Raw genomic sequence first — 23,742 nt, 5'->3', positions numbered from 1 at the left:
ATGTTAAGGTTAGGATTCTATCAAATTTTCTATAGTCTACCCTTGGGTATCTTGCACTTATCCGCATTAAATGTCAGTTGTCACAACTCTGACCATTTTTCTAGTTTACCTAAATAATTTGCCATTTGGCTTATCCCTCCTGGAACATCAACCCTGTTACATATCTTATTATAATTCACAAAAAGACATACCTTACCATCAAGACCTTCTGCAATATCACGAAAATAAAAATTAAAGACAATGGGTTCAATTACAGATCCCTGAGGTAGCCCACTGGTAAGACCATGCTTTGAATATACTCCATTGACTACAACCCTCTGTTGCCTGTCACTCAGCTACTCAAATACTGAATCTGTAAATACTGGATGGGGAAGAACTACCAATTGTTGTGCACTATGCCTACAGCCAGGGAAAGATAAATAGTATACATCGTCCTTCACAACGTGATGAAATATTTATATTTAAAAAAATTTTTTTGAGGTGACAGTTCTTTAATGGACAACCCACACCAGCAGCACTGATAAACACCATTGATTTATCTTAGTAAAACTCCTGATATCCACTCCACTACCACAATTATCATAGCCAATGTCAATAGAGTAACGATGCATATTAAGCCAACAACCTCCAGATTAATTGAATTGATCAAGATGTTCAGAAAGGCACATTTTCTGCGGCACAGAGTATATTGTTGCAGTAATAGCTTTCCATCTCGAAGTGCAATGGATTTGTGTCTGTGTCTGAATAGTCTCAAAAACAGCAGTAAGGACTAGAGCTATTACAAACACGATTAGCGAAAGATGCCGCTTGAGAAACTATTTCATACATAAGTATAATTTATATTTTTTCCCCCACAGGCAAAAAATTATACAAGTACAGAAAATTGCAGCACTGACTAAAATTGCAAGCTCTTTGCAAATGTCCATTTGTGGGCACTGGGTAAGGTCAATAGTTTATTAAGAGCAAAATGATGTCACCCACCCTCTCAGTATGTGTGGTATTATTATTTTGTTATTTATGTAGCGCCATCAGATTCCATAGCGCTGTACAATGGGTGGGCTTACAGATATGTAATTGTAACCAGACAGCTGGACGTACAGGAAGAGAGATGGAGGGCCCTGCTCAATGAGTTTACATTCTAGAGGGAGTGGGGTATAGTGACACAAAGGGTAAAAGTAGGGGTACGCAGTAGGTTGTTAGAAGAGTATTCACGGAGGGCTTAGTAGGTAATTTTTGACTGTTGCAGAGGAGTCATTGGGGAGTGGGGTATAAAAACCTGCAAACAGTTTAATTGATATGCTTTCTTGAAGAAGAGCGTTTTCAATGACTTTTTGAATGAGTGGAGACTGGGTGAAATTCTTACGGAGAAGGGAAGGGAGATCCACAGAAGAGGTGCAGCCCTGGAAGGCGAGCGTTAGAGGTAGAGAGTAAGGTCACCCTGCATTATGGTGGATTGATGGAGGCTTTACAACAGTTTGGCTATCAGAGAATAATGTTTTGAATGTTTTTTATCAAGATATGAAGCTTACTGATAGGCCGTAGTATACATTTGGTTTATGTTTTTTTTTTCCTCATAGAAATGCAACTAAGGCACAGCTTTAAATCAACGAATTGTGTCTCCTTATTTGTGTATATCTATTAGTTATCTTAATATATATTTGAACTTACAATCTGTACATTCCCATTCAATAGACATCTATAAATACTAAACATGTCAACATGTTAACAAAAAAAACCTCTTGTTGTTTATATGCCCATTTAACAGTGAGGAGGTAAAGATTTGTGCAAGTACAATTTTGGTACTCTTTCAGCTCGAATGTCTTTACCCTGATGAAGGCACGCAAATGGGCACCACCCCTACAGAAATACTAAATAAAAAAAGATTGGTGCTTGCTCTTAATGTAATGTAAATGTAATGTAAAGCCTCACATTATGCAGTGTTTTACAATACCCAATGTGATTAATGTATGTTGGGATTTATTTTATATTGTCATATGTCTAGTGTGGTCGAAGTCATGTCTTATACCCATCAATACTTTTCATATGTAAAATCTATTTTTTTGTTTTTATTAAATCACATTCTTACATTTTATGCCACATACGAAGAATGTATCACCTGCATAGCTAAAATGGAGATGGTAATCTATATTCTAGCGCTTCCTCTGCAACAAGCATTTACTTCATAAAAAAAAAAGGAAGAATTAAATCTAGAATGGATATTAAAGGAACCCTTTAGGTACTCAGCTCATTAAAGTGTCTGGGTGCAGTGCCCTGTCCGTTTAACCTAGCAATTGTAATTACCACGATTATTGATAAACTGCAATAATTAAATTGCAGGATTAACTTAACCTCTAGGGGCTTTCTAACAGAAGGCCACTAGAGGCGCTTTCAGGTTGCTAGGCTACTTTTGGTGGCATGAAGCTGGACGTCCTTCCGCTCTGCAAGAGGACTTCCAGCGTCAGCTAAAATCACATAAGAAAGCATTGATTCAATGCTTTCCTATAGGGTAGACCTAATGAGAGTGTGGTGCTTGCCGCGTATGTGCATTAGGTCCCCGACGACGGGGAAGGAGCAGCAGAGGCAGAGCCAGACCCAGTGCCAAGCGTTAGCAGCACTGGATTCAGGTAAGTGACAGAATGTTTTCTAAGCCTTTCTGTGCAGCTTGGGAGAGGACCGCAAGCGAGGGGGCACAACAGGGTACAATAGTGATAGGCATACAATTTTGCATTCCTAGCCTATACTTTCCCTTTAAGGTCATCTAGCCTGAAAGTAAATTGTTGTATGATTCCAGCAATTATGGACAGGGACTCAATTACCCCAAACTGTAAATACGGTGTAGACTTACGTAAATAAAAATAAAACATGAACTTAATCATACTGTAAATTCTTACCTAAAAGTCATAATGTGTCCATTGGCACAGAAACATGCAAGGCAGGTGCTGTTACTCATTGTCACAATATCGCCACGCAGGACAAAAGATGTCTCTGTTATGTTGTGTTTATAAATGCAGTTCTGAGAGGGTAATGAGATCACTTTTGCTTGCTTTTCAGAGCACATGACTGCATATTGGTTTTCACTGATTTCCTGAGAGGAGGAAGGGGAGACTGAAACTGGCCTCCTTTTTTTCAATCGCTCCCTGTCATCCTTATCTTCAGGAACGTGGTGTTCCCTCCAGGTTTCATGTGCTGGTGGAATTAAAGCCCCTACAGTGTCCAGAAATGCCATTCTTAAGATTGCACCCTTCAGCCTCAATATAGTTCCTGTAAAGAGAGAGAGTTGGGCCTTTATTGATAACGTTACAAAAAAAATATTTCTGTTCCTAGATGCGAATTCAACCTTCTTGCTATTGTACATATACACTGTAGAGTGCACAATCATGGTAGTTAGATCTTATCCCTAAAGGGATATACCTTCCGATGATAGCCTTGAATTTTGAATAGCCTTCCTTGAATTTTACTCTACTAATTTGGTGAATATTAATTAATGATATCCTCTCATCTTAGGAAAAACAGGTAAGCACAAGAGAGGTCAAACAACTCTCATAATTGTATGCCAGCATAGGTCAAGCACAGTTTAAGAACAACTGGAAGCTTGAGTTAGACATGCATTAACTTCCCCTGTGCTTCTTCCCTTTTCTGCAGTATGATGAACATACCAAATTGCACCATATCAGTAACTTAATTGCGAGGACAGAAGGTAAACAATATGTAATGGTGACAGATATTAAATATAATTCTATTCTGTTCAGTCTATTTAGATAAACTTTTAAAGGGACTTAAAGGGGACTATAGGCACCCAAACCACTTCAGCACATTGAAGTGGTCTGGGTACACTGGGCCAGGTCCCTCAACCCTAGTTTTTAATAAACAGCAATAATTATCTTTAGGGATAACCCAACCTCTAGCGGCTGTCTACCAGGTCGCCTAATTGACGCTGGATGTCCTCACACTATTCATTAGGATCTCCACCATCATCCAAAACCCCATAGGAAAGCATTACACATGCTTTCCTATGGTGAAATACTAATGCAAGCGAGGCCATGGCTGACGACAGAGGAGGAGGAGCAGAGGCATTAAATAAAGAACGAAAGGGAGGACACTCAGCCAGCAAGCTGAAGTATTTTAGGAATTTGAAGTGGTCCTTTAATACAACTGTAAAGCATGACAGCTGTTTATCAGCTTTTACAGATCATGCAATAGTCATGTAAGGAGAAATTCTACTTACGGAAATGTATAATATGGATGTTAGAAATTGTAACTTAATTTGCCATACAGTAAGAGTCAATTTCATTTATTGTAGCTTACCACTTGGAGAGACAATAACTGGCTGAAGAAGTCTCTGATCTCCCCCTGGTGGTAAATTTAGTACTATGACGAGCACAGTACCAAGGGTAGTTCCCACCCATAAGCAGGGTGCTGTTGATACATCAGGTTTTCTAGTGAATGTTTCACAAAAATGCAGAGCTGATATGGCCTCCCGTGATTCCTTGTCAATGCTTGTTACACTGGAACTCCGGGATCGACTGAATGAATTGTCCCTGACATCTGAAAGCATTAACAATAATATAAATTGTTAAATATTATAGTTGATTAATAGGTAAACACAGTGACATTTTATGACAGCTTAACAATGTATATTTGTCTGTTAATCATATAAAGCCCAAAAATCTAAAATTGTGTTATTCAGTAAACTGTGGCCTCTATTTATTATTTCTGTGATAAGCTCTCCACATAATATCGTTTATTTTTTTTTGGGGGGGGGGGGGGGGGGAAGAGCGGTAAGCTTTGAAAAGTAATTTTAAACTAATAAAAAAATAATCAATATATAAAAAAATATATATAAAATTGTAATCTTTTTCATATCCAAAAATATCAAGTCATTTGGAAAACGTATCCAACACTATTTAATCAAGACTAGCTAGATCATAGGGTTTATATAACAAGATGTGGAATGATGAGGCACTTAAAGCCGTTTTCCTGGCACTATAGAATCCTAAAGTGCGCCCCCCCACCATGCATTGCTGAAGGGGTTAAAACCCCTTCAGTCACTTACCAGAATCCAGTGCCGATGTCCCTTGGCACTGGGTCAGGCTCCACCCACGCTCCTCCCCCGTCAGCCGGTGGGGGAGACCTAATGCACATGTGCTCGCATTAGGATTTCTGATGCTGGAAGTCCTCATGCATAGCATGAGGACGTCCAGAGTCAGATACCAGATCAAAGCCACTAGAGGTGGAGTTAACTCTGGATAGTATTTATTGCACTTTCGCAATAACTGTAATAATTACTATTGCAGGGCTAAGGGACATGTGACATTGCACTCAGACCACTTCAATGAGCTGAAGAGGTCTGGGTGCAATGTTCCTGTTCCCTTAACCCTGCAACGTTAAACATTGCAGTTGACATTGCAGTGTGAAAGGGACACTTTAGTCACCAGAACCACTGCAGCTTAATGTAGGCGTTCTGGTGTCTACAGCCTGTCCCTGTGGGCGTTTCAATGTAAATGATGCCTTTTCAGAGAAATGGCAGTGTTTACATTTCTGCCTAGACAGCCACTAGAGGTGCTTCCTAATCCAGTTCTACACAGTGTGCAGCACTGGCGTTCAGCGTCTCCACGCTTTTCATGGAGACCCTGAATGTTCCCCATAGAGATGGCAATCCAAAGGGTCACCTAAATGCTTAACAATGATAGTGTCAGAACATTAGTGTCAGGAACACAAACATATTCCTAGTAAATTAAAAAGGGAATTTTAACCCTTTACATCGCAGGGGGAGGGGCAGATGATTTCTATAGTGTTAGAAATCTAGCTTTGTATTCCTAACACTATAGTGCTCCTTTAATCATAAGTATGCCTACCTTGGTATTGTGTCAGTGACTCCAAACTGAGGATTTCACTGCGGTGTGCAATTCGATCACACAAAATTTAATTTTAATACAATCGCACTTTCTCAAAATAGTCAGGGAACACTAAAATTTGAATTTTAAAATTTTATTATCTAGCCATACTTTTGAAAATCAGTTTGAATTCACACTTCAGTGTATACCCTTATGGTGTACAACTGCTTCCTGATCCAACCCTCATATTGGACTTTTGTACAGTGCTATACAAGAAATAAGGATTTGTGAGTCTTTAAATTGGTTTTCTCAAGCAAAATTATTTTATGTGTGGTTACTATGTTTCCGGTCTCTTAACAGATCTACCAGTACCACTTACAAACACTGATCAGCCACAACATTAAAACCATCTGCCTAATACAGTGGAGGTCCCCCTCATGCTGCCAAAACAACTCTGATGCGTTGAGGCATAGAGTCCACAAGATCGAGTCCTGTAGTATCTGGTACTAAGACATTAGCATCAGTTCCTTTAAGTTCTCCAAGCTGCGAGGCAGGACGTCCTTGGATTGGATTTGCTGTTCCAGCACATGACAAAGATTGGATTGAGATCTGGGGAATTTGGAGGTCAAGGCAACATATTGAACGCTTGGTCATATTCCTTTAAACCATTCCTGAACAATTATTGTAGTATGGCAGGGTTCATTATCTTGCTAAAAGTGGCCACTGCCATCAGGGAACATCACGACCATGAACTGGTGTACGTGGTATGCAACAATCTCCAGTTAGGTGGTACGTGTCAAAGTAACATTTACATATATGCCAGGACCCAAGGTTTCCTAGAGCATAACACTACCTCCACCAGTCTGTCTTCTTTCCTGCTGCCATCTCTTCCACAGTTAAACAGTGCACAGAGACTGGCCATCCACCTGACCTAAAAGAAAACATTTGATTCCTTAGACCAGGCAACATTCTTCGTCTAGTTTTGACGCTCACCCATTGAAGATGCTTTCCATGGTGGACAGGTGTCATCATGGGCACTCTGACCGGACTGCAGCTCTTCTGTGTGATGAGATCAGACAGGCTAGCCGTCACTTCTCACGTGCATCAATGGGCCTTGGACGACCATGACCCTGACGCTGGTTCACTGGTTTTCCTTCCTTGCAACACGTTTGGTAGGTAGTTGCCACTGTATACTATTTGGCCCTTGTCGCATGCCCATTTTTTCTGCTTCCAACACATGAAATTCAAGCACTAACTTTTCTCTTGCTGCCTAATATATCACCACCCCTTTACAAGTGCCATCGTAACTATATAATCAAGGTTATTCACTTCACCTGTCAGTGGTTTTAATGTTGTGCTGATCAGTGTATGTTCTCGTGTGCTGGATATTTTTTCACTAGTAACTCAAAATATATTTTTAATGTAGTACAAAAAGAAATATTTTTGTAGAGTTTGTAATTACGTGAATAGTATTTTAGTTTGTATTTACGTGAATAATGTGAACTTATTTTGACGAAAGACCAATATGAAACTTACCTAGTTCAGGCTTTAATTCTGTAGGCAGGCTTAACTTCCTTGACATCTTTGCTGGAAAAAAAAATAACATCTTAAAAATAAGGAAACATCGTATTTTGAGCCTGAGGGACTGACAGGCAGTCCCCATGCAGTTTAGTCTGATCACAACGAACACTGCAAAGGGCTGAAAGCAAAAAATGGTTAACATTTAAAACGTTGAGAATAAGAAGCATTGGTAGGTTTGAGTAAATACATAATTAACTAAATGGCAGGCTGCAAAATATCAGCAAACACATATGCAATAGTACTACTTACTAATCTTGACAACTTCAATGGAATTTTTAGTTATATAAAATAAAAAGAAAGCGACACATTTATTGGTAGATGCCTTATTTAGCCATGTTAATGCTTGATCTAAGGGACATTATAAAGAGTACAAATTACACTTATATGCTACATATTTAGCAGGTGTAAGGAATGAGATCGTTCTATTGTGTTTATTCACTAAACACCAAAATAGACCTGACAAAAGATGATTCATGGGCTGAAACGTTGTCTTCACTTTTGCACTTCAAATAAAGTCTGACTTTAATAAGAAACTTCCAGTTGTGCCCAGATAGTAATGTTCCTTCTATTGCCTAAAACACATACAAATTGCCTAACACAAGAAACTGCTTCAATTATATGATTATTACATACATATACTATATACACACACACACACACACACACACAAATGGTCTAATTGACACACATTGCTTAATACATACACACAAACAAGGAGCCCATTCAGTCTGTGTGGTACATCCTCTGCTGCCATGCTTCCACATGCAGTGCAGGAACAGGCCAGGGTCAGACTAAGCACTCTGGCATATCAGTCATGGGCTGAGGGCCCGAGGCTCTGGGTGGCCCGTCCGTGGTGCAAAATGTAATGGTAGCTGGGGAGTTTAACAAGCTCCCCAGCGAGCCTGAACTCAGTAAGGGGCCCGCATTAACTTCTGTGGGCCCCTTCTGTTACAGAAGTTCTCCCTTGGGGAGACTGCCCCTTTTGTAGCACACTGAGAGACATCCCCTTTTGTAGCACACTGAGAGACAGCCAAGGGGCCTTACCAAAGACCCACCAGGCTGCCTCTCACTGTGCCTGTCTAGTGCAGCATCAGCAGAGGCTACAGGAGCAGAGCACCTGCCTTGAGATGAGCACAGCATGCAGGCTGCCTGTAACTGATCAGAGCAGCCCTGTGCGGAACTGCTCTATCAGTGTTTCCGGCAGCATGCCCCGCAATTCCATGGTCGGCCAGGGAGGGAGATCTTCTGGACACTCGCATGCCCAAGAGGAGGTTGGACTCTCTGCACCACCATGGACAAATGCAAGGCTCAGGGAAGGGGGATGCCTCATTTAACCTTTTGTTTTAAAAAGCCACTACCCCCTACACATTCTACAACCCCCACTACCCCCTACACATCCTACAACCCCCACTACCCCGTACACATCCTACAACCCCCACTACCCCCTACACATCCTACAACCCCCACTACCCCCTACACATTCTACAACCCCCACTACCCCCTACACATTCTACAACCCCCACTACCCGCTACACATTCTACAACCCCCTACCCACTACAGCCTCTATTCCTCCCCTGCACCTCTAATACCTTCTATTACCCCCTGCCCCCCACTACTGCCCCCAATACCCCTTTCCCACTACAGCTTTTATAATAACTGCATGCCCCTGTGTTCACACACACAAATGTTCCACACATGCAAACCTGAGTTCACACACAAACTACATCCAAATATGGACATGCATTTACACACACATAAAGACTCTCAATACAAATATGTCCCAGCATACACACACTGATGTCAAGGACATACTAGAATGAATTCCAAAAAAAAAAAAAAAAATGCATTTAAAGGAACACTATAGGGTCAGAAATACAAATGTGTTTTCCTGACCCTATAGTGTTAAAAACATAATTTAGGTTACCGGCATTCCCTTGCCCCTTGCCCCTTTTAAAAAGGTATGACAGGGTAGTCCATACAAGAATTATAGGCCCTGCAAGTGCCCCCTCAAACAGCACCATAGGCTACTGCCTAACTTGCCTAATTGAAGCACCAGCCCTGCTGCTAACCAACAACCAAATTCTAGACATCCCAAGAAAGTCTATAAATCTTAACCTGGAAGCTGGCATAACCTGCTCTTCAAACTTGGCATACAGCAAAATTGATCTTCCTTTGAAGCTGAACAAGCTAATCCTACCTTTCTAATGGGAATCACCCAGCGGTTTTTAAAACCAATTCATTGAAAGCACATGCAGAGCATGCACCTTGCAATGCCTACTGGACTTACTTATATAGATATTTTACCAAAAATACTATGGCAGTGGTTTTATTTAAAATACAAAGTTGAGGGGGTGTGGCTTGGATGCCGGAGTGAATGGCCGCGTGAGTGCCGAGCTCTGGCAATCCCGGCAGCTTAGGCGACATGGCATCTAAGAAATCGAGAGCACAGACCAACACCACCTCAGCCACCTCACTTACCTCATCGAAAACATCTCTTAGAAAGTACTTCGGAGAAAAATTGGAGACAGAGCGTGTATCCAAGATGGCGGCGACGGAGAAATCGCCCGCTCACAGCACACCATCTAGCCCTGCGGCCTCTCATATCTCTCTAGATGGCAGTGATCTAAAATCTCTCCTATCACAATTACCATCTAAACAAGATTTGGAATCGATGTTCTGCAAAATGGAGAGGAGTTTTGGGGACAAAATACAATCGCTCCACGAGGTGGTAAGCCATATAGGCCATAGAGTCCAAACTCTGGAAGAAGAGGGGGAGACAACAGCTTTGCATATTACAGATATCCAATCCCTCGAACAAACCCACAATGAGGCCATACTATTCCTGCAAAGGAAACTAGAAGATCTAGACAATAGAGGAAGGAGAAACAACCTTAGAATAAGGGGTCTCCCTGAAACCATGGAGGGAGAAACAGAAGATATTATCCTCCTCCTCACAGGCCTCTTTAACAAAATATTGGACAGGCCGCTGGACACGGTCATTAAATTTGACCGCGCTCATAGAGCGATTAGACCACGAGCACTACCACAAGAAAAACCGAGGGATATTATCTGTAGAGTACACCATTTCCCGCTCAAAGAAGCAATTCTACAAAAAGCCAGGCGTTTCAGAGACATTCAACATGGTGCCCATAAAGTAATGATTTTCCAGGATTTGGCACCATCAACTCTCATAGCGAGAAGAGCGCTTCGGCCCATAACAACAGCCCTCTTGGACAACAATATTAAATACAGATGGGCATACCCCTTCGCCCTAGTGGTCACACAACAGGGGAAATCATACTCTATCTCCACACCCGCAGACATCCCGGCTTTCCAGCAAGCCCTAGGACTTCCGAAGACCACAGTGGAGGACTGGACTGGGCTGCCACGGGAACAGACTTCATGCCCATCCCATGGAGCCAAATGGCAAAGAACCCCAAGAAAGAGAGGAAGACGTACCCCATCGGGCAATTAACTTATGACAACTCCCAAAAGCACAGCAAACAGACCTGCTTGAGGGACCTAATATATCCTTTATTGCTTATACTTACCTTTTGAAGCACATAGATGCTCTCTCTGATACCTGATAATTTTACATCATATGTCGCAATTTACATATTGTTTAATGTTTAGCATATTTCTACTGCCTTCTCCGCAGCCGACGCCTGTACCCCCTTGGGAGTTGGGCCACGGCTGCGTGGAAATTAGAGGACGGAAACCCAAGCTTCGGAGCTACTCCGAGTTATTATAAGATGCCATAATTAGATACGCATTCGGGATCATGGGTTTACTGTCCAGATTACAGGCCACACGTTCTGGACACCCAGGACCCCGTAACCCCCGAGAGGTGCCGCAGAAAGCCCGCAGGACTCACACTGAGCCTAGCGCGCTAGACACCATCTGACAGATGCATGTTACTTACATGCTCAATGTACATAATACTCCAAGTTTAAGATCCCCCACACATTCCCTTACCCCCCCACAAGGTACAAGTGTAGACACCACCCCCTAGAGGTAACACACCGCTACATCTGCCTGTTTCTTAATGGCTGATATTAAAATAATGTCCCTCAATGTTAGAGGACTCAATACTCCAGAGAAACGCACAGTATTAACTCAGGAAATTGACAGACAACTGGCTGATATTGTTTTCTTGCAGGAAACACACTTTAAAGGGAACCAAACCCCCAAACTACGGAAAAACACGATAGGACAAGCATTCTATAGTAACTACCAAAGGGGCAAAGCAAGGGGAGTAGCTATTCTCATAGCATCACATATAGTCTTTACCCTGAGTGCAACCGAAACGGACCCCTTGGGAAGGTACTTATTCGTTAAAGGTACGCTAAACAACACCCTATTGACGCAGGCAACGATATATGCCCCAAATACAAAGCAAGTATCCTTTATTAATTCATGCCTTCGAAAACTACACAAATTTGCAGTTCTGGGTGGGGACTGGAACATGGTCCTAGACCACTCCACAGATAGCTCTACAGCCAGTAGGGACACACAGAAACACCAAAGGGCCTTGTTCCAGAGATCACTCCATGCCCACCAATTAGTGGACTGCTGGAGAATAGCTCACCCACAAGAGAGGGATTATAGCTTGCACATAGCTATTCCAGACTGGATATGTTCTTCCTAGAACATAGACATCTACATTTGCTGAAGGAGGCATCAATAGGCCATATCACCTGGTCGGACCATGCCCCGGTATTCCTTACACTATCTATTACAGGAATGGGCACACCGGTCAATTCGTGGCGAATAAACGAATCGCTACTAGATGACTCCAGAGTAACCAATGACCTCAATGAATCCCTCCCTAGATATTTTCTGGAAAACAAGAATAAAGAAACTGCGGACACCTGGGTGTGGGAGGCGCACAAAGGTATTACCCGGGGCATACTGATTAAGTGGGGAACACGCATAAAGAAAGAACGCCTAGCGAAGGTCAAATCACTCACAGGGCTGAAACAATACATAAAACAGACCCCTCAGTAGAAGCGTACAACACGCTAACAGCACTAAGAATTGATCTACGCAATGTGCTTATGATGAAGGCCCATAGAGCAGTACTCCTAACAAAGGGGACATATTATGCACACGGCAATAGGAGTGGGAAATACCTAGCTAGAGCCCTAAAAGAAAAACACCAAAAAACATACATTTCCCACATAAAGGCACGTGATGGCACACACAAAGACAAAACAGAGGACATAGCCGAAACCGTCAGAGACTATTATAGTAACCTATATAACCTAGTCCTAGACCAACCGAGAAGCCCCATTCACGACATTAAAACATATATCTCCTCCCACATCCCCAAAACTATAGATGCCCACCAATCCACCATCTTAGACACACATATCCAACTGGAGGAATTGCAAAATGCAATAAAAACTCTTCCTAAAGGTAAAAGTCCGGGACCCGATGGCCTGACAGCCCGATACCACCAATCTTTCCAACACATCTTGACCCCCCATTACTTAGAGGTTCTCAACAGCCTGTTAACCGCTCCAGAACTACCACCCCCAATGCTGAAAGCATTGATTACAATCCTGCCTAAACCTGGCAAAGACCAGAGCATATGCAGCAGTTATAGGCCCATCTCCCTAATCAACCTCGACATTAAACTCCTCGCAAAAATTCTTGCCAATCGACTCAAGACACTCTTGCCCGACTTGGTCCATACAGACCAAGCAGGATTTATACCCAGCAGAGAGGCAAGAGACAATACTACCAGAGTTCTCAACATAATACACGGTGCCTCTCTCACCAAAAAACCAACAATACTTCTCTCGGTGGACGCCGAAAAGGCATTCGACCGAGTAGACTGGACCTTCCTCTTTACCACCCTTGAAACTATAGGACTGGGTCCCAATTACATACGATGGGCGAGGACACTGTATAAGGGACCGTCGCCCACAGTTGGAGTCAATGGGCAACCCCCCCCCCTTTACCATAGGCAACGGTACGAGACAGGGGTGCCCTTTGTCACCACTCCTGTTCGTTCTGGTAGTGGAGCCATTCCTGAATGCCGTCAGGGCAAATAACAACATATCAGGCTTTAGCATACGGGGACAGGAGGTGAAGATCTCTGCCTTCGCAGATGACGTGCTCATAACCATCACACACCCATATCGTTCCCTTCCACATATCCAAAAAGAAATAGAATATTTTAGTACATACTTGAATTTCAAGATAAGCGCTGATAAGTGTGAACTAATGGGAATAAACTTAAACCCGACCCAACATAAGTACATAAGCCACAATTACCCATACAAATGGGCAAACACAGGCCTCACATATTTAGGCGTCAAAATAACACCTACCATCACGAGCCTTTACAGATTGAACTATATCCCCCTGTTGGCTAAAATTGAATCCCAACTGAAACAATGGGACAAACCACACTTCTCCCTTTTTGGAAGGGTCAACATAATCAAAATGATGATACTACCAAAAATCCTATACATATTTCAAACGCTCCCCATTGAGCTCAGACGCTCGTTTCTCCACACACTAAAAAAAAATCTTCCTCTCGTTTATTTGGGTAAATAAAACACTCACAAGGGACAAAAAGAAGGGAGATATGGGATTACCCCATATGAACAACTACTATATAGCAGTTCTTTTCACCAGAATAAAGGAATGGACAGACGCAACGCACAAAAAAGCGTGGTATGACATAGAACAAAACTACGCACAAGTCCCCCTCTCTGGCCAACTACAGCAAATAGCAAACGCAACCCACCCCCTTATCCCCCACATCCTTAAGAAATGGAGACTACACAAAACCACATGGAACTTGTCGCCAGACATCTCCCCTCTATATCCATTAAACCAAAACCCAGATATATTATAAAACTAACAGGGAAGCCACACCCGCAACTTAGCAACCTAATGACAGAGGATACACCCCCTACACTTAGACACCAGCAAAACCCAGGAGGTCACCACTCACTAATAGAAGCAATGAGACACACGCAGCTGAGACACTCCCTCGCCCAAAAAGTACTGCCACACTGGAAACTGAGGGGGTTAACCCCCATTGAGACACTGTGCACAACCACGAAGCCACAGAAACGCATCCTATCACAAATCTACAAACTCATCCAAACTTCCGATAAAACCCAAGAGACCCTGACATGCCAACAAAAATGGATGAAGGAATTACACATACACATGACACACTAGGACTGGGCCAGTGGCGTACGTACCGCGGTCGCAGGGGTCGCAGCTGCGACCGGGCCCGGCACTCCAGGGGGCCCGGCCGCCCTGCGGAACCCCGCGACCGGATAGCAGCTGCCATGCTTTGCGGCCCCGGCAGCAAACCGCCGGGGCCGCATGTTAAGCGGTCCATCGGGTGGCCCATGCTGTCAGGGCCACCCGATGGACATGGATTGTAAGGGGGCCCGGTCTGCGCTGGGCACTTTAAGAGCGCGACCGGGCCCCCTGTGATTACATCATCACGGCTGGGAGGAAGTGACCGCACGTCACTCCTCCCAGCAAACTGAGAGCCCGCGCGGGAGGAAACTGAAAGGAGGAGGGAGTCAGAGTGGGAACTCTGACTCCCATCAGGCTGAGCCACCACTGGACCCCAGGGAAAGTCACACATGGTAGGAAACATTTTGTGTATTTGTGTCTCTGTATGTCTTTGTGTCTGTGTGTATGTATGTCTGTGTCTCTGTATATGTAACCAAAATATGGGTCAATCCAACTATAGGGAAATAAAAAATAACAGAGTTGCACTATGTTATTTTTTATTTCCCTATAGTTGGATTGACCCATATTTTGGTTACATGTTTATAAGGAAGATTTGAGGATATCTTCGGGTTAATATCCATGATTTAGAGGTAAGTTTTTATTTATTTACAACACTTGGTGTTATGTTACACTGGTGAAATTGTACTACCACTGAATCTTATAGTGAAAGAGTTTTGTATTTTCACATCTCTGTATATGTGTATGTATGTGTGTGTCTGTGTCTCTGTATGTGTGTATGTCTGTGTCTGTGTGTGTGTGTGTGTGTGTATGTGTGTCTGTGTCTCTGTATGTGTGTGCCTGTCTCTGTATGTGTGTCTGTGTATCCGTATGTATGTCTGTGTGTGTGTGTGTCTCTGTGTGTGTGTATCCGTATGTATGTCTTTGTATGTGTCTGTCTGTCTGTGTCTCTGTGTGTATGTATGTCTGTGTCTTTGTCTCTGTATGTGTGTGTATCTGTATGTATGTATGTTTGTGTCTCTGTATGTGTGTATGATTGTGTGTCTGTGTCTGTATGTGTGTATCTGTGTCTGTATGTGTGTGTCTGTGTCTCTGTATGTGTGTGTCTGTGTCTCTGTATGTGTGTGTCTGTGTCTCTGTATGTATGTGTCTGTGTCTCTGTATGTGTGTGTCTGTGTCTCTGTATGTGTGTATCTGTGTCTCTGTATGTGTGTGTCTGTGTGTGTCTCTGTATGTATGTGTCTGTGGGTGTCTCTGTATGTATGTGTCTGCGTGTGTGTCTCTGTATGTATGTGTCTGTCGGGGTTGTGTGTATGTGTTTGTGTCTGTATGTATGTGTCGGGGGGGGGGCCACAGTCAGGGGGGAGTGGGTCAGGGTAGGGGGGGGGGGGGCACGGATCAGTTTCGCACCGGGGCCCCATGGAGTGTGTGTACGCCACTGGACTGGGCATATGTCTTCACAAAACACTTGCATGCTTCCATTAGCCTATCGAGACACGAGTCTTTCTATAAGCGCATTACACGCTGGTATAGGACCCCAGACCTACTCCATTTATATTGGCCAACAGTTAGCGATAAATGCTGGGGATGCAAGGGTGAGGTGGGCAACATGGGACACCTGTGGTGGTTTTGTCCACAAATAAAATCCTATTGGTCGGACGTAATATCCAAAATTAATGAGGTCCTAAAGTTGCCGCACTCCTTAAACCCATCCCAGGTTCTCCTGGGTTGGCCATAATCTTTCCAATGCATGAAGAGTCAGCGCCTGCTATGGCTGCTTCTGGGAGAAGCCAACAACCTTATACCGACTTACTGGAGACAAACGGTATCCCCCTCAATTAGCCAATGGATAGAAAGGGTAGAGCACATGAGAGAAATGGAATTACTATATTGGTCCACATTAGGCAAATACAATAGTTACCTAAACATATGGGAACCCTGGCTAAAACATTGGTCACAAATACGGAATCAACCACGACCGGTTTGAAATGTGATACTGGGAAACACCTTGTACCTCTTCTCCCCCCCCATGTACATAGTATCCCCCTATCCCCCCTTATACCTCACCCCTCCCCGGATACCCGGGACCCCAGTTTAGCAAACCCCATCAAGGTTCAATGTAAGACACGCTACAAGGACAACTTTGCAGTAATACCTTAGAAAGTTACATAATAACTAATGTCTAACTCAACAATGTTGTATACAATGGAACCTTCCTCCCCCTGATTAACCTCCCCTTTTCTCTTCTGTAGCCCCCGCATATTTGTTGTGGAAATCAATAAAATTTGAATTAAACCAAAAAAAATACAAGGTTGAAGATCATTTCACATTAAAGGACTAAAAACAAAACAAAGAGGAATGCAATTTTTGGTATATTGCATTTGTTTGGATTGATTGGGATTTGTAGTTTTACAACATCTGGGAATTTACCTTTTGGGCACCCATGGTCTACATCATTGTATCTGTTTGAATCATTTATTCAGACCAATGCATGTCAAAAATGCATTGGCAGATTCAGGTCAAATATACCAAGGTTGTGTTATTCTAGCTTTATCAACACAATTCTTGTGTGCTTCTACTTTCAAACAAATATCAACATATCACATGATGGAAGGATAAGCGTAGAAAAGGGACGATTGGAACTTTTCACAATTGATTGGATTACTTATCTGCTGTGTTAGCGGAGATACAAATGATACCTAATAAAACCACTAGAATGTCACCATTTGAAATATTAATGGGTAGACTATTTCCCATGTTATGGGCAGCTACAGGTACCCAAGGCATGATAGGAGAAGTAGAAATGGGGAGACTAAAATATGTTGCTAACGTGGTTAATAAATTGAACAGCATCTATGGTGATGTATCTCAGTCTCTTCCTTTCCCAGGTGACTCTCCTACGCACCCGTTCAAGCCAGGAGATCACGTTCTGAGCTTTCACTGTGATTACAGTTGCCCACACAGCTGTGCTAACAGATCAAAGCCCAACATGGATCAATGCAAGCAGGATCAAGAAAGCACCAAACCCACTGGGAAAACCAAGCAAAAGAGGTTCTCTCATCAATGACCCCAAATTTACCTGCATCATGATTATCACTATTATGATTTTATACTAGGAGACTAAAAACTTTACCCTACTGTTCTTCGACAAAGACATTCTGTAAGGCTCCTAAACACAACCTACTAATATCTGGTCTTATATGACCTGAACATTTAATATTTCCTCTTTGCTTAGGACTGAAACTCAGTACCAGTAATATTGTTTCATCCTGCCTGATAGCCATTCCATCACCTGTCAGTGTACCGACATCTATTATTAGCATTCTTGAAAATGATAGTGGTGTCTTATCAGAAGATACACATAACTTTATTCCGGTGTATGCCAATGTAGCTGACTGACCACAAACCAGAACGTTAGGGGCTGGTATGACCACCATAGTAACACTTAACATAACGAGAGTGGATGTGTGTGATAACATGACCTGTGACCCCCAGCGAATACCAAAGCTACAACTGAATGTTACTAAAAAGGAACAATACAGCATTCAGACAACACTGTAATGTAAGGTCAGATGTGACTCCATGTGTGTAAACCTAGGTAATAACATGACGTGCAATGCCTTAATACCCAGCCATCACAAACATGTCAGCCTGCCAAAAGGGTGGGCATTTTCGTGTGGTAATACAACATACGCTTACATGCCAGGTACCATCACTGGCAGACCCTGTTCTCTTACTCGACTAACTATGAGCATGATTGAACGTAAGAGGATGAAGGATAATATCTCACAAAATAGCAGACACAGGAGAGCGACCCAGCTTATTCAAACTAAGTCAAACATAACCATACTATCAGAAATCATAGGTTTAGAGCAGGTATAGGCAACCTTCGGCACTCCAGATGTTGTGGACTACATCCCCCATAATGCTCTTACACCCATAATGCTGTCAAAGCATCATGGGAGGTGTAGTCCAAAACATCTGGAGTGCCAAAGGTTGCCTATGCCTGGTTTAGAGTCATCCCTGATAGAGGTGCTAGGATGATCTGTAACGCAAGAGTTATAATTACAGTTGCATGTGCTCTAGCTAAGGGGTTAAACGCTACATCTCAAGCTATTGAAGAATTGCTCTTAGATGTTCACGGTAGCAAACTAGCAATTCTGCAGAATAGGGAAACTGTAGATTAACTATTGCTCAAACACGATCACGGGTTTAAAGGGATGTGCTATTTCAACCTTGCTGACTATCCTAAACCTATTCGAAAAACACAAACAATATAAGAAAGGTGGTTGATAACAAAGCAAGATGGACTGTTTGATGGGTTTGACTAGACTTTTGGATTAGAAGGCTGGTGGGGTAAGTTTGGAAAGGAAATACTGCTAGGCATCATAGTCATTGTGATACTACTGCTTATGCTGCTATGCATCTTCATTACTGTAGTGAAAAGCATTTTATCAGCCACAATGGCAAAAATTAAAGTCAAAACCCTAGACACCGAGGGTCAATATTTGACCCTCCAAGTTAAATTATGATTTCTGCTATGTGTGGAGGAGTGGGGTTTACACAGTCGCGGCTCCAGCCCAGATTTCCAAATTATAATTTTTTTCCTGATGCGCTCAGGTTTCCAAATTGTTTGGTTTTTCATGGCCCCAGATCACTGGGTAAGCCACATAATTTTGGAAGTGCAGCAATGTACTCTATTTTCCAGTCACTGGTGTTCACATTTGTGAAAAAAAGAGGAGACTGATGAAATTATATTTTTTTTTTTACATTTTGATATACCCATGTTTACGTGATAGTCCCTTGCTGTTTTATACTTACTGGCTGCTTTAACAATTAAAGGACACACTTCGTACTTTTTTCCAGTTAACTTATTTTTGGCTACGCAGCAAATAACTGAGAATTCATGAGTTTTTAACAAAGATAAAATAATGCTATTTAGGGAATAAATTAAATTAAAAAAAAAAAAAAAAAAAAAAAAAATATATATATATATATATATATATCAGCACTCTCTGACTAACGAGGGCATCTGAACAGCTGAGCTGCTGCTCCTGAGCATCACTATAGATCCATCCCAGATTGGCCTGGGCTGAATTTTGACTTACAAAAGCCCAATATAAAAGTATATACTAGTAAAACAGGTTTGTCCAGAAGATAGTTCCACAGTGTTGGAGAACTACAACTGTCACTTTACCAGCTATAAGGATAGGAGGAAGTATTTCTGCAAAAGCTGGATATCTTCCTCCTAGGCACCCCAATTCAAAGGCATCTTCCTACTGTAATAAGAGATCCTAGAGATCCATGAAAGGATGGATTTATTGTTTATGGCATAAAAGTTAGCTAACAGAACCTTCATTTTGTTAAAGTTGAATTAATCTGTGTTTGAATCTAATTATCTAGACTCTACATCCAAAACACACATTGGTCACTCCCAGTCCAAAAAAATAATAAAAAAATAAGTATACATATTTTGTTCTCAAGTTTATAATACCCGGTTATCTTAAAATTGATAACAAACCTGTGAAAATAGCTCTAGCAGTGTAACACACTGGTGAATAAGTACAGTTGAAAAAATTGAATTTTTATTGTGTTAAAAAAAGGATCACACAACTCACTATTTAAAAGCACACTACTGTAATATATGTTATAACCAATCACATAAAAGTAAGACATCCAAAATGTTCTCCCAAATTACTGTTTTAAGGCACCAATTCCAATTAAAAGATATAGGAATGCCTTGCAACATGCCAAAAGCCAACATTCAAACTGGATCACCAACTGGAAAACAGGGCTCAATCCATAAATACATAATGCAGCACATTTACTGGCGCTTAAAGCATCAAACATGTCATATTGTAATAATAAATGTTTCTGAATTATTCGATGTAAGAGGAATTACTTCTTGTACATACGTAATAAGAAGTACGTCAAAGTCTAAAACTGAAGAGCATATTGATTGAACCTTGTTAATTCCAAGACACCTTATCACCAAATCAACAAAGACATTATCAATTTATGTAAAAGAAATTAGAGAAAGAATTATATTCCAGATTCCTTGATTGTGTTAATTAATCAGTTCCCAGAACCCAGAAGAGAAACAGAAAGATGTGATTACCCTTTGCAATCAAAGAAACTATTTTCCCCGTGGTTAGTTTTCGTAAAAAGAGCAAGACACTGGCACAGGTCAAAAGAGAGAGAATCGTGGTCTTTCCTACCTAGATCAGTGGCCATGGACTTGGAAAATTTTCTGCCTTTGATTTTAACTGTAAATAATATTTTAATAAAAGACGTCAACAAAAAAAGCCTTAAGATAGATGGATGTTGTATAAAAATTGTAAAAATGTTATTAGAAAAAAAATACTGTACCCTTTTCTATAAATTTATTCTTTGATTGTTCATCATCAGAAGAAGTGGGTGAGGTTAAACCTATATGAGTGAAGACAACATTTAATGCACAAAATATACAAAACAAATCATGCTCGGAATAAAATGATGCCACCCATGTTTTAGGAAAGCAGGGTTCAAGACAGATATTAATTGAAAGATTTAATGCGATGTGAGCTGCGTTAGGTGCTTAATGGTGTGCCATACAGAATTAGATGGAGTTTTGGATGTGTTCTTTTAATAATACATAAGAAACAAGGGTGCTCAATATATTACATATCCAATATTTATTAAATATTATACTGTACAAGATTCAAGGGAATAGAGATACACACTATTAAAGTATCGTAATTACTATTTATAATTCACATTTTTCCCTTGCTAACCTGCTAAATATACAGTGCAATTCAAATATCCAAAGCTGGAGATTCACATTACGCGGTTTTACTTTATAATACGTTAAACTGTATAATAATAAGATAATACATTAATTCACTAAACAGTGAGTTGTGGTGAGCCTTTAAGCAGATTTGCAAAATTTAGGCCAAACAATCTAAAATAAAAGGGTAATGCTGTCGACCCTTTTAAACATTTACTAGAATTGGTTATTTTGGCATAAGACTTGCAACTTTGAATTTGATTCACTATATAAAAGCATACTGCTTGATTTAATGTCACTTTGTGATAACTTAGAACACTGTCATGACCACAGCCTTCAATGACAGAGTCTGAGACTGCTGCTAAGACTAGATGTTTTTTTTTTATTCCAGAGCAAAACAGCCAAGTTTTAAATAAAACCAATGAAAAATAATATATGAAAAAAATAAATAAAATAAAAACAATAGTAGGTTCTAGTCTACTTTTTTTTATTTAGCACATTAGGACAAAGAAGCATTAAAAACGAATAAAATTAATTAAAAGACTTTAATTTTTTTTAAGCTTGCACTATAACCGCCATTGGAGCGGTACTAAAAAAAAAAATCTCCTGATATTTAAATGAGCATATGGATTTGAAATAGTGAGCGGGTAACTTTTAGCTCTTGTTCTATATATTTGGTCTGGTTAATACTTTAGCCATTGCTGGTGGCAACAGTAATGGGAGTTTGAGCACTTTGTGTGTTTGAGTATCCTATTAAGGGTTGATAAGTGTGCAGGGGTTCGAAAGAATATCAGTTTATGGCTCAGAGATTTTGCCTTTTAGTTGAAATCAGCAAAGTGTTTTTCTTTTAGTGTAGGACTCACCTTGATTGAGCAAGTGAGAACACTTTAATGGCCATTGAACTGGCACTAAAAACCAGGAACCTATTCTTCTTTTTGGATTTTCACCTGAGCTGGTTAAGATACCCCTTTTTTCCCCTCTTTGTTTTTAGCCTCGTGGATTTACCCTGTTACTCTGTTGACATTATTTGGGGGACTATTGCTCTCCCTGTGCTGTTTTAGTTTGATTTTGGGACACTTAATTAATGTGCCACTTAGATATAGTTATCTCTACAAAGAACTTGCTGTAGACAGGTGTTAAGTCAGTTCCCTCCATTATTGGATATATCCGTTGTTGTTCCTATGGTTGCTTTAGACAGCTAGTCTTAATGAGTTCTCTTGGGACAAGATAGGCCAAAGTGCTGTGCGGATTGAAGTCTACATGTTTTGGTTTTTGTTTTTTTGTTGCCTGCTTTCCAATATCCCCTGTGTTTAGATATTGATGCTTCTTGTTCGTCAAGGGATTTACAGTTATATACTGGTTAGGATAAATTGCAGTAGCAGCATTTCTAGAACTTAATACAGAATTCATAAGTGGCAGAGTTGTGAATTACTTTTCCAAATGGTATATAAATTAGCAATACATACTACAGAATTACTATGTAGCATCTTTTTTTAGGGCTAGAAACTATAAGACGTTATTTACTACCTAAAATTGGATTGTTTCAATGTTGTATCAACTCATTGCCGACTATGCTAAACATGTTTTAAACGTCAAAAAGCTAGTAGTAAATGAAGAATGGGCAAAATGAAATAAAAAAAATTGTGTCTTACCTGACAAATTATCAGGTTTCAATGGTGTGAGTCGTGAGAACTGAAGGTGGTAGAAACGTTAATTACACAACTATCTGAACACTCCTCTCTCTTTAGCCCCTCCTATAGAACCTTCAGATCTGTACTGGAGAGTGTAAAAAGGTCTGGATGTTTGATGCAAAATCAACTTAAAGTGGAAGAGCACCAAAACAACGAAATTGAACCGTTCAAGATACTTGCACCTAACTTGTATCTAACCAGTCCTAAAGAGAAAAAAAAGACTTCCATTACCCAAGCCAAGTATATATGGCACACCTATGGTTCATGTTGACATGCTTGTGAGCAAGGGTTCAATGACCTCTGGAAAGCATGATCGTACATTTATTTACCGAAGGTCTAGATGGTAAAAGAGGACTTGGAGAAAAAAAGTCCTGCTTCAGAAGCAGCATCCATGGTTTAGCCATGGACATTTCTACCAGAATTGTATATCTGGTCCAGTGTGGAATTACCAAAATTACCAATTACCACAGGAATTACCAAAAGAACAGAGCTCCTCCCATCCACCCCAGGTAACAAAAAAATCAGGGGGAACAAGCAGATCAAGTGGGAGTTCCAAGGAACTATCAGTGCAACTTACCAGGGCCGCACCAAGGCTCTTCTCCCTGGCGCAATGCACTGGGAGCAGAGCATTCAAATAAG

General features: G+C 41.2%; 1 protein-coding gene across 3 annotated transcripts in view; it reads right to left on the bottom strand.

Annotated features, from left to right (window-relative positions):
* STXBP5 (syntaxin binding protein 5) overlaps window positions 1-23,742 on the bottom strand; it is a 422,331-nt gene that overhangs the window by 11,656 nt on the left and 386,933 nt on the right. For 2 of the 3 annotated variants that reach the window (XM_063443592.1, XM_063443593.1), the window contains 3 exons: window positions 7,371-7,421; window positions 4,306-4,545; window positions 2,892-3,261 (listed from right to left, as the gene is read on the bottom strand). In XM_063443592.1, the coding sequence (XP_063299662.1) occupies window positions 2,892-3,261; window positions 4,306-4,545; window positions 7,371-7,421 (661 nt within the window). Of the gene's footprint in view, window positions 1-2,891; window positions 3,262-4,305; window positions 4,546-7,370; window positions 7,422-20,864; window positions 20,913-21,015; window positions 21,076-23,742 lie in introns of all 3 variants that reach the window. The other variant, XM_063443591.1, reaches the window with a different exon arrangement.

The sequence above is a fragment of the Pelobates fuscus genome, chromosome 2, assembly GCF_036172605.1.
Source record: "Pelobates fuscus isolate aPelFus1 chromosome 2, aPelFus1.pri, whole genome shotgun sequence".
NCBI classification, from domain to species: Eukaryota; Metazoa; Chordata; class Amphibia; order Anura; family Pelobatidae; genus Pelobates; species Pelobates fuscus.
This window is presented reverse-complemented; position numbering and strand designations above follow the sequence as displayed.